The sequence below is a fragment of the Poecilia latipinna genome, unplaced genomic scaffold, assembly GCF_001443285.1.
Source record: "Poecilia latipinna isolate Pla-1442-1.1 unplaced genomic scaffold, P_latipinna-1.0 Scaffold72, whole genome shotgun sequence".
In the NCBI taxonomy this organism is placed as follows: Eukaryota; Metazoa; Chordata; class Actinopteri; order Cyprinodontiformes; family Poeciliidae; genus Poecilia; species Poecilia latipinna.
In genome coordinates, this window is record NW_015112688.1 from 161026 (window position 1) to 175504 (window position 14479).

Sequence of the window (14479 nt, forward strand, 5' to 3'; positions counted from 1 at the left end):
AATTTTAGGGTTTAAAAAAAAAAAAAAAAAAAAAAAAAAACACTGAGTGAACATTGTGGATGGAAATCCCAATAGATCAGCAGTTTGTGACATACTAGGACCAACCCACCTGGCAGCTATAAGCATTCAGTTTTCAGTCATATACTGTAAGTCCTAAGTTCTGGTAGATAAAACTGAAAAATGTATCATAAGATTATCAACTGATAAATATCAGTCATTATTGATTCATTATTTTTTTTAAATATCTTAAATACCACCAAAACGTGTGGTGTTGCCTTTCCTGTGTTATCCACAGCTTTCACTCCTTTGATTTTTACTTTTAAGCAGTTAAGAGGAACGTCAGCAAAGCTTGAAACTGCCGCTTAAGCAAGCTACTTGCTACTTGTTGCTAAGTGACCAAAGAGTGAGTTAATTGATGCCACCAACCTTGCTTAGCTGGCCTTGAGAAACTGAGTGGCTGAAAGCCTTTCCTCTGCCTACATCCCCCAGAATGCTTTGCAGGTTTTGATTGGAGTTCAGGGAACTTATTGAACATTCTATCTACTGTATTATCTGTTGATATTGATCACATGTCTGTTAAGATATATATTATTATCGATCCATCGGCCAGTCCTAGTAAATCTTTTGGATTTCAAGGCGTTTTCAAGTCTAAATGTTTTTAACTCACTTCAAAGCTGTTATGTGATTGACTAATTAGCTATTTGAGATAACGACTGCTGTACCTAATAGAGTGGCAGGTGAGCTCACGGTTTATGTGTCATTGTAAAAATGCCAGCTCAAGTTAATCGGTTTTAATGACTGATCAAACTATACATTTATGTTAATTGTGGGGATTAGTTAAAGAGAATCTTTCAAATTTCTTTAAGACTCAGCTAAAAGATACCCGCCAACAAGAAGTTTAAAACTAAATGTGAGTCGTTGTACAGTGTGCAGTCTCGCACTATTCTTGGTCACATTGTTAGACAGTCAGAAAGCTCATTGGACTGCTAAAAGCCTGCTATCTGAAGTGTTGTCTCGGCATAAGACTTGAAAAATGAATGAGAAATGAATAAAGTAAGGAAAGAACAAAGAGAAAGTTGTCTGCCGGAAAGGTAACAGAGTAAAGAAGGAAGATAAAACTATCCCATCTACTAACATTATGGCAGCATAAATGTGCAGATGCATCAAGTCAGAACATGTCAGGTTATGCTCCGGTAGACTCAAAATGCACACACGCACACAGGCTGAACTGAAGTGAACCATTTTGGCATCAATAATCTTTTTGTCTTCCTCAATAGAAATAGTAATTAATCTGCAAACAAGTCGCCTCAAACTCACTTGTTGCCATGGGACTGCAGGCAGAGCCTCTTCACAGCAAAACTAACAGCCAACAAGTGGTGCTGTATTTATGCATGCGGTGTGTCTTTGGAGTCAATTAAAGCTCCAACTTTAATGAATCCAAACTGTGGTTGCTATGCCAACTGGGCTAAATGTTGCTCAAAACCCTAAAATTAGAAAAACAGATACGCCATCATTCCTTGTTACCTGTAAACACTCTTCCTTTGTCAGATAACAGAGTTATGAGGACGGATGACACAAGCTGAAATACTGGTAACTGTCCTTCATTTGGAGTGTTTTCTCAGACTGATAAATGAGATTCGAAGCTCTGCTGATTCCTATCAGGAAAAGTAGGTTCAGAGTCACACAATGACCCTCAATCTAATTAGTTTGGGTTTTATTTGTTTCGTCTTTTTCAAGGATTTCTCCTTCACTTCCATATACAGAGTGTACGGTTCATGCTCCTTGTTTTCCTGTGTTTGCTTTGTGAATATTTTTGTTTTTACGGGAGATTTTACAGTAAATCTACAGGTAGGCCTCTACCTATAGATAGCTTTAGGTATTCTCACCATGTCTTTGCATTTTATTCTGGTGTTTGTTATCAGATCTATGCAAATAATTTTTTTATGAAGTCAAGTTTATTTGTATTCAAAGTTCAAATTGCTTTACGCTATAAAAACATAAAACTGTCACCTTGAAACCAGCATAAAATCATACATTTCGTAAAATAAAAACTCAAAATCATCAAGAAAAAAATCATCATAAAATACACATCAAATTTATTGATCAATGTTCCAGTTATTATGAATAAAAGCCAACTTTCAAATAGGTTTTTATCCTTGATTTAAAGGAATTCAGTGTTTAGACTGAATGTTCAATGTTTCAGATTAGTTGAGTATAAAAATTGAATGCTGCTTCTCCATGTTAGGTTCTGGCTCTGTGGATGCAGAGCAGACAAGAACCAGAAGATCTGAGTGGTCGGGAAAGTTGATACAACAAATCTTTAATGTTTAAGAAGGTTAATAAGAAAGAAACAGATTCCAAGAGCAACGCTAAGTGTTTGATTATAGGTGCCGCATTGCCTCCAACCTACATTTCTTGTGTAAATAATCATCATCTCCTGCCCATGCAATGAGTTAAGGTTCACACATTAGCATAAATAATGTAAATAAATAATGCTAATGTTGTTATTTATGCTAATGTTATTTATCATTAGCATAAATAACATTTTGAGTTTGGATTTGATTAGTCTCCTTTTGGTCTTGGCACCTGTTGAACTGAAGGCTAAGTTCACCCTAAGAGCAAGCTGACCTGGATTTATGCTAAGACGTTAACAGAATTACTTGAGATAAACTATGAACTGCTTACAAGTTTTAATTAAAGGTCCATTTGAAAAATAAAATATTATTCCTGTTAAGAAAATGTTGCAGTGTACAATGCTCTGCTTATAGCTGCTTGTCATCATGTATGAATGTATATTTTATGGGTTTTGGACTAGGAGGTTTTTGTTGTTTTGTGGTTTTTACCTTGATTTCTTAGATAAGAGATGGAACAAACTAAATTTTTTTTTGTATGTCTATGGCATTATGGAAAAAAGTATATACATTAAATGGGGGATGATAACACACTTAACAGGTCTGACCATGTTACACAATAAGCTACCAAACTGGCATGCAGTTAAAATACTTTAAAAGATCTCTGCTGAAGGCGTGATTATTTTTCAACAAGTTATTTAGCCCTAACTGCTGCCGTGAATAGGCTGTCATTTTCTAAACAACCATGTCAAAGACACATGCTGTGATCATTGAAAAGATGGTCTGTTCCAGAAGGGTCAATTTATGGGCATGTACTGTATCAAGCAAAGAAAACATAAAAGGAATGATTCAAGACGTTAATAAAAGCTGGAAGGATAATGGGGAACTTTTATCTTTGCAGTAGAAATGTGGATGAAAAAGAAATTAATCTCACATTGCAAAATAAAAATCCCAAAAGAGTTACAATAAGGAACTGTGTGACTAAACAGCTGTGCAGCCTTAGGAAACAATTCTCTGAAAAAAGGATTCATTTGGCCAGAGAACACACAGATTTAACAAGTCTTGATCCTGAGCACAGGAAGTGATGCTGCCATCATGCCTTGTGCTTATGGAGCCTGTGAGTGCAGTGCTATGATCTGGGCATGCATTTGGTCAGGATAGGTTAAGCAACACTGTGTGCCCAAAGAATGAGGTCAGCTGACCACCTGAAGACACTGAATGACCAGGGTACTCAGTCAAGGAATTTCTTCTTCACTGAAGGGGCATATTCCCAAAAATTAATGGCAGAATTCATCTGGCTCAAATTGTGCGTGCCTCGAGGAGCATAAGACACAATTTTCACACATGAATTGGCCACCAAAGAGTCCAGACTTTAACTCTACTGAGACTCTTTGGGATATGCTGGAAAAGAATGTGTGCAGTAGTCTAAAAGTCTAAAGTAGACTACATCTTCTTCAGGTCCTACCTGTCCTGATGTATCCCAGGGGTTGGTCTTAGGTACTATTGCATCGTCAGCATTTGAGGTCGATGTTCAGGAAGTAAAGCATGTCATTTAATTATTATGCTGATGACAACAAAATGTAGTTTGTCTTTAATTTGAATGCATCTGCCCTTCTGCAGCCTTACTGAATTGCCTTTATGAAGTAAAAGACTCGTTGACACAAAACAACTTCACACTCACACACCCTGAAGGACAATTAATGCATGTCACTATTTATTCAAATGAATAGTAATACCCATATCTACTAATAATTAATAGTAGAAATCTGAAATTTGAGTTAAATTTCAGAAGCAGTTTATCTCAAAGACAGCAATAAATATCACATTACTGTGTCAAACCATTCCATTTTTATTTTTTAGTATAAAAATTGCATAAAAATTGTAGAAAATTATGGGAAATAAATATTTGATAATAATATATACGGAAAATTATGGTAAGAAAAACAAAACATTTCCAAAGCAAAAAAAATAAATAAACAAGTATTACTGGTACTTTTGTTGTTTTGTTGTGTTAAAACACTGAAAATCTTCTAAAACCACCCACATTTGTATAGATATATTATAGATGTATAGACATATATAGATATATGTGCATTTAAAATCATTAGCCGATTTTAGCCAAAGTTTTGAAGAGTTGCTGTAAAAGGTCCAATGTGCCACTTGCAGCTCCGGACCTTCAGGTTGCAGACTCCAAGTGTAGATCCTCTGCAGAAAAAATTTTCTTCCCAATGAAGTAAATGTATCTGACTGCAACAACTTCCTCTGTGTGTGTTTCTCTGTAGGATCTTGCTGACGGTTGTGGTGATCTTCCGTATCCTGATTGTGGCCATTGTTGGAGAGACGGTGTACGAGGATGAACAGACTATGTTCATATGTAACACGCTGCAGCCAGGCTGCAACCAAGCCTGCTATGACAAAGCCTTCCCAATCTCCCACATCCGCTACTGGGTCTTTCAGATCATACTGGTATGCACTCCCAGCCTGTGCTTCATCACCTACTCCGTCCACCAGTCAGCCAAGCAAAGAGACCGGCGTTACTCTTTCCTCTATCCCATAATGGAGAAGGACTACGGTGGACGGGACGGGGCGCGAAAGCTGCGCAACATCAATGGTATTCTAGTCCAGCATGGTGGCGATGGAGGGGGAGGGAAGGAGGAACCCGACTGCTTGGAGGTGAAAGAGATCCCCAACGCTCCTCGGGGTCTCACCCACGGCAAGAGCTCCAAAGTTCGGCGACAGGAAGGAATCTCACGCTTTTACATCATTCAAGTCGTGTTTCGAAATGCACTGGAAATCGGCTTCCTGGCAGGCCAGTACTTCCTTTATGGCTTCAGCGTGCCTGGGATTTTCGAGTGCGACCGCTACCCCTGCCTCAAGGAGGTGGAGTGCTACGTGTCCCGGCCCACGGAAAAGACGGTGTTCCTGGTCTTCATGTTTGCTGTGAGCGGTATCTGCGTGGTGCTCAACCTGGCCGAGCTCAACCACCTGGGCTGGCGCAAGATCAAGGCCGCCATCAGGGGAGTCCAGGCCCGCAGGAAGTCGATCTGCGAGATCCGGAAGAAGGACATGGCGCATCTGTCCCAGCCGCCCAACCTGGGACGTACTCAGTCCAGCGAATCCGCCTATGTCTGACAAAAACATTGAAAATAAAAGGAAAACAAGAGGGGGGTGGGAGGTGGGATGGTTGATCAAGAGGAAAAATAGATAACACATTTGGTGTCAAGCAAGGCAATCAGTTTTCTGTGATGGTGGAAGAAAACAGAATGTAAAATGACCAAAAGTCTGGCTCTGCAGCTTTGAAAGTCAAGAGAAGGAGGCAGAGGACTAAGAACATGATAGTCCAAACCAGGACAAAAGGTTTTTCTCCACAGAATGGACTTAATTAACACAATGGTTTCATGAGAAGATATTCCTACCATTTTATATGTCTGTCTTTTATAACTAATTACCTTCTATCCTCTGTAATGAGAAAAATCCAACCCTCATGGGGCCAGAGAGAGAAGAATGAGGGGAAAAAAAGGGTTTGAAAGAAGATGGTGATGATGTTCTCTTGGGAAATTGGAAAATGACTGAGGTGTGTGATGCATCTGATGGTGCTTTTCATCTGGACTTCATCAGCTTCCCTTGAAAGAATTGAGGGAAGGGGGAGGGGGGGCAGGACAGGGGACGGGACGAGGAGGAGGAACGGCAACATCATTAAAAGAGGAACGGAAGAACTGTCAGGGTCTTGACAAACCCTAAAGCTGCTCGAGGGGAGGGGGGGGGGATCATCAAGCTGTGTGAGAAACATATAATACAAAAGTGAGGAGTGAAGAGAGGAAGCATTTTTCCTTTCCGATCCTCTCTCCGTCAGAGCCAGACTGAAGCCAGGAGAAACAGAGCTGCCTCCGAACATTATGTCTCGCCTCTGCTGGAACATCGACACAGGCCAAACCGAGAGAGAAAGACTGACGATGTTTATGCTTTGTCTCTTGGCAAAAGATGATTTCAACACAAACACAGCGACTAGCTACCATAAACACTCTTTTCTTCACCTCCTCTCCACCTCCCTCTCTCCCTCTCTCTCAGCTGGCAGCTATAGAGACAGGGGGCAGGGAGGGACGCGAGTGACAGAAATAACCCCTGCTGCTCTCCTGCTGCATAAACTTTGAAGAGTGAACAAATGGACAGACGGATGGTTAGTTTGAGTCTCTCCTAAAGCACAAACCATACAATCCTCCCTCCAGCATTTCAGTGTGCTAGCAGAAAAAAAAGAAAAAAAAGGAGAGAAGGAGAACTAATTGGGGAGGAGAAATTCATCACCTTATTATAACTTCAAACTATTTTTTTTTACAACACAACACTTAAGATTACATTTTTGCTTTCAAAAACAATGGTGCCATCCAGATACTTCGATATTCTCTAACACTTACCTAGAGTACGACCTGGTTATATTATTTATTCATTCATAGCATATCCAAATAGATTTATTTATCTTTGGCGACAGGTTGGATGAGAAGTTTATTTCAAACGTACAAACTGTTTGTCTCTTTTCATTTTTTTTTTCCATGTGAAGCATTTCTCACTGGTCTGGTTGATTCATGAATCGTATGGGGGGTGGGACGGGACAAGTTGGCAATTTTTGTTATTAAATGCTGAGAGGATGTGCAGCTGATTTTTACTTTTTTTTTTTTCGCTACTCTTCAGACTAAATCTGAAGTGAGTGCAGATCAACAGCACTTGTATTTTTCCAACACATAGCCTTGACTTTTGTTTTTCTTCCTTAAAATCAGCTGCCCACCTTCAGGGCACTTAAGGCCTGTGAGCCATTTGATAAAGGCATGTTTACATGAAGCAGTGTTTCTTGAATGATCAAGCTGTGTAACAGTTATGTAGCTTCTCTCTAAGGGACCGTGATGTTTTTCAGTCTCAGTGGATTTAATTTAGCTTCTTTTTTTTTTTTTTTCCCTGACTGGATTTCAGCATGCATGCAGAGTTAAAGAAAATTAAGGGAATGATATGAAAGACAAGGAAAAAGATGACAGAGAGTGGTGCACCTTGTTTAATGCAGACAGGAGGAAGAGTGGCAGACTGTGGGAACCCCCTGTTGGGATGATGATTGTGTTTCTGGGCCCTCACAGATATGCGCAAATGCATAATTTAGAGTGCAGAGCAAACACTGCGGGAGCTGAAGAAACCAGATATAGAGACAGTTCAGTGAACCTTACATTTTATATTCTAAAGAAGTTTTCAGCCAGGACGGTGTGCTTCTATCACTCTTCAGGGTCGAGCCTTCGCTGACTGAGTCAATCAAATGCTCAAGTCATCACCTTCTCCCCGCGGAGCTTCGGCATCCCATCTTAACACAGCGGATACCCTTTAGCCTCACATTTCAACATGTAATGTGACCTACTTCCTTCAAACGGTGGTGCGTTTAAAGTCCAACAAACGCTTTAGAAATGTAAGATACTAGAAGTGTATAATGAAAATAAAAATATTGGGTTTCAAACTAGTTGAGGTATATACTGACACGTTTTAATTTTGCTTTCCATTAGTTACTTGATATATCACAGCCTGGGTTAAAATATACAATTTAAATATGTTCAACACATGTTAGAGACTTTTTACAAGCAGGGACAGGGTAAGATCATTTTTTTCTGATATAATATATATTGGTAAAGAAGTCAACATGTTGAAATGAAAGTGAGTGATATCAGATGCAAACAGCTAAATCTTAAAACAAAATGTTAAAATGAACACTTAAATATGAAATAAGTAGTCATGGCCGATAATTCTGGAAGCGATTGCAAAGTGAAACCACCATGATCTTGTGTTGCTGCAGATCTTTTTTCTTTTTTCTTTTTTCTTTTTTTTTTGCAGATTTTATTTTTATTTTAATTAAAGCTATACTAAGTAAAACAATTTCCTAAATGTTATGATAGTTCTATGTCAAAAAAATGTTTCATTTATATAAAAAGATGTAAAAATTTGCCCGATTACATTAAAGAAATACTACTGTGACATTTAGCTTATGGCTAATGGTGCTAACTGCTCATAAAAGTTTCTAAAATGATTTTTAAAAAGTCAACTGTTCTTAATTTCTTTTCACTAAAATACTAAACTCTTGTATTCATTTTATTATTTAGACATATACAGTTTTGTAAATCATTTTTAGAAGTATTTTTTCCCTCAAAAAGCCACAGAGTCAACAAGAACAACTAATTCAGTTCTAAAGTCTGTTGGGTGCCGATATTTGCCCTTATCCCTTCAATCCAATTTGCAGAGTTAGCTGCACCATAAGTATATATTAATATGGACATGAAAGGATAAATCTGAGAATTATTAATGTTGTAAATAAAAATTTACCTGAAATTATGCACATAAACTGCAGCAGAGTAGTGCCTGTGGGATTTATGTACAAACAGGATAAAAAGCACCAGAACGAAAATGAAAGACTCGATGTTGTGTGCATCAGGACCCATAAAGCCTGAATTGTAGCATCTCTAAATTACAGTGTTTTTCTGAACATTTTAGCCAAAACTCAAAGCGGGACCACCGCTTTACATTTATCAAGCAACAGAGCACAATTTATATAAAGCACACATTTAAATATGAAATCAAAATTTGAAGTATATATTTTATGCTCAAGCTAAAATCTGTGCGGCTGCACACAGATCCTTCTCAGGATCTACTCCTTTATGTTGCTAACAAAGTAGCCCTACATGTATCAGAAAGACAACAGTTGGTTTCTGCCAATATTCAGCTGCAGATATCCCCCCCCCCCATTGACTCTATTCTCCATTCCTCACCACTGTCATAATCTCCCGGATTCTTACAGGTGATTATCTCCAGATTTAGTTTCCTCCGAGGATGTTTATGGGGCTCAGTGCCATTGGTACAATCCTCTCTGGGTGCAATAGGAAAGGACAATTTCTCTGACATGACATGCTGGAATGTCTAATAATAGAGGTTGGGTTACCTATTACTTACAGTGCTTCTAACGAAAGCCTACGTCGTGACCTCGAGCTTAAAAGCCGAGCCAATGTCCTGAGCTATATGCAGAGTGTCTTCACAGTACCACCCTGATCTAATCTCCACAGACTCCAGGTCAGAGCTAGTCCGAGTCCTTTTTTTTTTCTTACTGAATGGCACACATGCACATGCTCAACATGCACTTCTCCTGGGAGAAAAAAAACAAAATCATAAATATAGATATATATGTATGAATGTAAGAGCTGGCAGACAGAGTTCACTTGTGCTCTTGGGTTCTGTGGTTATGTCTGGTTTCATTCAGGTCCGAAACACAAACATATCCTTAAAGTGAGGAGACAGAGGGCCATAAATGTGTCCTGCTTTTCTTCGGTTTACGTTTATCCAGCGTTCATTAGTGACTCAAGCCTCCTGTGGTTACACAGCCGCGGAGTTTGTCACTCTCACTGTAAAAGCAGTTCCTCGTCAACAGTCTACTACTCTTCAACACTCTGCTTTTCTATTTGTCAATGTGAATTCAATTATGCAACCTTTTTATTCTCATTTGCTTCTCTTTTTTGACTTGTGGGTTCATTTTGTTGTCTGTTGCTCTTTTTGTGCAGTGGCATATAAAAAAAAAGATATTTTTTATCTATGTAAATGAACAATTTTTTTTTTAATTGTGTAAAATCAAGGGTAGAGAGTTGAAATATAATAGCAGAAAAAGATGTTTTATTTTCTCCCTTGCCAAAGTGATATGCAAAGTTTAGTTCATTTACAAAGATCTTTTTTTGACTGCATGTGTGAAGGCTATTGTAAGCATGTTTCTATGTTTTCTTCTACAGAACCTTTAAGGAAAAACTTTTATAGTCCAAGTTATGGAGCAAGGCTGTTATGTCTTCATGCCAAGTGCATATTTTAAGGCTCCAGATCGTTTGATCCCTTCTCTATTTTGTTCATTTCGTACCCAACTTTTCCAGGTTCAAAGTGTTGCTATCTAATTTTTAAGATTAAACTCATAGTCTTATGAGTAAGAGATTATATGAATCCAGTGACTATCATCTACCTGCAGGAGGTCACGCAGGAAATACTTTGGTTTGATTTGGGGTGACCAGTGATCAGAATAAATGCAAATACAAAGTTTTCTGAAAATAATACACAAATTAGTTTAATTATATATGAGATTTAAGGATTTTATGACTGTTTTAAATTTTTTAAGTACTTCAGTATAAAGAAATATAAACACCTGTTATGGGTATGAAATGGCAACATGTCGGTGCAAACTGGTGAGGGGACGAACTGACTCTGAGCTGTACTTTAAACATCCGATTGTTCAGATCGCAGAGTCAGGCAGAATATACCAAAACAGTGATGTTAAAGCTATCTTTCCCACAAAACATAGATAACTTATTCATACAGTTAATGTTCTACTTTGTGGAATTTGCACATAAATATATATATATATATATAACTTTAAAAGAGTAGTAGAAAATGTTCTATATTCATAAACCAGTTGCTGAAATGACTTACTGTAAAAACACAGGGTACATACCAATATATAGTCAGTGTAAAGGTAAATGGCTGGCACTGGTAGATGTCAGACACTAGAACATTCCAAGGTTTCGCTTTGAGCACAATCTGCATTTTTACCTACAGTTTGTAGAGTTTTAGTTAAAGAATAAATCCTCAGTGAAGTACCTTAAGGACAAATTGTTAGAGTACTGTTCACAGACAGCAGACTCAGGAAAGAAAACAGTATTAATCTGTCAAAATGCTGTTTCCACTTCTCACGATATCTTGCACTAAGCCCACACATGTAAACTGTCCTCTAGCCTGAGCTTTTGCTCACTGGTGCTTTTTTGATCTTGGACCCACTGAGACACATTTCCTTCAGTCCAGCTAAGTACTGCCCAAATATACAGGTCATGTAGCAATGGAAGCCTCCTTAAAAAACAAAAAAAACACAGAGCAATCAGACTTTTTCATTTTGACTGTTACTAACCAGTGGGCTTATTGCATTATAGCCTGCAGCAGGTAATGTAATTTACATCCATCTCTTCGGTTAATTTATACTGCAGCACAGTAGCAAACCATTTGAATCCTCAGGAATGCGGCATAATGAGCTGTCTCATTCATTAACACGGATTGTACTGCTCCCTCTACGTTACTCTTTAAGCTGCCGCCAGGAGGACCTTAGATTAACTTAGTAATCACATTATGTAGCCAATCCTAAGGGCTCCCAGCAAGTTTTAAAAAAACGCCCGTCATTAAACGTCAAAGGGCTTCTTATTCATTCCAAACTAAAAAGCCATATTAAAAAAATTTAAATCAAACTTGACTCGCCACATTATTTTGAAAGAGCACAATGTGAGTCAAGATTAATCACAATCATTTGTGCTTGGACATTGAAAAGTTCTTCGTATTTAAATGGGAAATTAGATATCTTGTTTAACGTGAAAAGCTTTATTATGTGCTTTGATTAATGGGGAAAAAAAGGTCATTTAAAAAGCTTCTTTATACAAACATTGAGCTTTATATTTCATCATATTGTCAAACAAAAAGCTCCCACCTCCCCTCTACAGCCCTGACATGCAGCGCCTTGCACAACTAGCCTTACCTTGTGAACTTTTTCACATTTTATTATGTTAAACCACATTTTACTGGGATTTTATGTAATAGACTGACAAAAGTAGTGCATATTTGTTAAGTGGAAGGAGTAGAATATGTTTTGAACAGGTTTTTGCAAAGAAAAATCTGAAAAATCTGTTTCAGCTTAAACACAATAATGCTGTGATCTGAAGCGTCCCATTGCAGAGTTGAGGTCACTTTTCTTGCTAGAAGGTGAATCTCCACCCCAGACTCAAGTCTTTCACAGTCCAGTAAGTCTTCTTGTTTCCCCCCACCAACCACACCATGATGCTGCCACTACCATGTTTCAGTGTGTGGATGGTGTCTTCAGAGTGTCTCCTGTGGTCAGACAGTCTTCTTCCATGTTTGCTGCTTTCTTATGGCTCTCTTTCAATTGTGTTTTTTCTCTACTTGATAAATGTGCAAAATCAATAATCATCCGTCAACAGGATTCTTCCATCTGCACTGAAAAACTAGAATGGAGCTCCAGCTTAGAAAAATGTGATAATTTGCTACAAGTAATTGAATGAAGTTTGTCATATTTACTGTAACTGCATTAATAATCAACTTAGATAAATTCAATTTGGCTACTTGTGACTAATTAATGCAACAGATTTAAGTTCAATCACTTGTTCCCTTTTGTAAATCTTCATGCCACAATTTTTACATTTTTAGTTGTGATTAAGAAATTTTAAGAAACCACCAATCATTTTCCTTCCACTTAACTTGTATGTGCTACTTTTTAGCACATAATTGTCAAAAGTTCAACAGGTCGAATGGTTAAATACGTTACCTGGATATGAATATATTTGCAAGGCGCTGCATACTGATGCTCACAGGCTCAACTGTAACCCTTTCAGCATTCAGGAATCCACCCTCTGGGCTAATCTGCCATGATATGAATTGTGATTACTTTGTCTTTTTACACTAACTGCAGAGGCTGTGAGAGCGCACTTTAAATCATTGCCCAGATCTCACCATCCAGCTTTTACCCTCTGTAAAATCAAATGGTTAGACTTTTTGAGACACTGATCCTAAATATTCCTCAGGTCAAATCTCACCTTTTTTGACCATGACATCACAAACCCCGGAGCACGGTACCTTTGTGTCACACTGTGAATATCGGCGGGATGAAGGCCTGAATGGTTACATGTGAGCAGAGCTGGGGAGCAAAGTGAAATGTTGCCAATATTTGGCATCCTGACAGATGAATATTTAGGATATGTGAAAGAAGAGATAGATTTCAACCCTTGGAAATTACATTTATCTGCGACATCTGCTTGGATGTAAAACTTGGACTGAACACACAAACGATGTACTGCACACTCAAACACGCTCACGCTTCGTGACCTTCATTAAAAAGATTTAACGTTCATGACTGCAGATTAGATAATGTAAGCAACGGACCTTTCTTAAAGGTCCACTGTATATTTCTGACTGGTGTACTGTATGGAAAGCCTGAATAAAACCTTGAATGTTATTTCAAGCCTGAGGTGAACTTGTGTCTACTTATTTATGACCTTTAAGTGGCAACCAGTTTTATCAGTACTCTCTGTAAAAATGCTCCAAAAGGATTAAAATAAATGCATGTTTTCTTGCAGCAGCAAAATTTAAATAGTTTAAGTGGTAAGAATATTGCATGGGTTTTGCCTTGAGTCCCTGCATGACATCAGGGACTCCTTGAAATCTGTGAAAATTTAGACGGAAAATTAGATGGACTTTTAGGGTGCATTCACAACAGGGCTGTTTATTCTACTTTAATCTAATTCGTTTTTCTAGAAAGTTTGACGTGTTTGGGGATTGTGAATGGAAATTTGAATTCTAATGCGGACTGAAAACACGAACTCTGACCCGCCTGAAAACTTAGGTCTCGGTCCGGTTGAAGTGAACTCTGATGCGGTTTGAAGGCAATTTGAATGGGTGACGCTTTAATTTAAGCTATATTTATAGAAACCGAGTAAGAAATAAGGGTGCTACAATCGTGAACTTGGGTCGTTTGTCTCAGTGCCGTTTGAATGCGAACCACAGCAGCTGAAAATGTAACAAAAATGTTGCAATTGAACCGAGTCTACCGGACTACGAGGTGTGAAAACACCCTTGGTGAAAATGTGTCACCATTTCATCTTTTTGGCAGGAAACACAAACTCAAATGAGCCAAGGAATAGTTCTCTAGGATGAGCATTCTTCCAAGGGCTGTCTTAGACTTCATATAATATTTCTGTCCTAGCAAAGTACTGATTCCAGTTGTAATTCTGTTGGAAACAATTACTAAAGAAGTGTAGCTACTCAAGTCAAAGATTGCGTTTTTCTTAATTTTCAATGTGAGGTTATGCAGCTGCAGTAAAATAAAATTGATTTAAGGAATTCAGTGAGCTAAGCTGGCAGTGTATGCATTATTTTTATACCAGTGTATGTTTGAGATTGCGGTAATTCCGGCACAATGCTAACAATTATGAAGAGAATGCGAGTGTGTAGGAGTGATGTGATTAAAAAAAGTAAAAAAAAAAAAAAAAAAAGAATGAAAAGATCCAGTGGTGTAAAAGGAAACAGAG

The 14479-nt window shown here is 38.1% G+C and overlaps 1 protein-coding gene across 2 annotated transcripts in view; it reads left to right on the forward strand.

Moving 5' to 3' along the window:
• Positions 1-13413, forward strand: part of gjd1b (gap junction protein delta 1b) — a 46246-nt gene extending 32833 nt beyond the window's left edge. For both annotated transcript variants that reach the window (XM_015015928.1, XM_015015920.1), the window contains one exon: positions 4634-13413. In XM_015015928.1, the coding sequence (XP_014871414.1) occupies positions 4634-5483 (850 nt within the window). In that variant the 3' untranslated portion in view covers positions 5484-13413. The remainder of the gene's footprint in view (positions 1-4633) is intronic.
• Positions 13414-14479: the final 1066 nt, after the last annotated feature.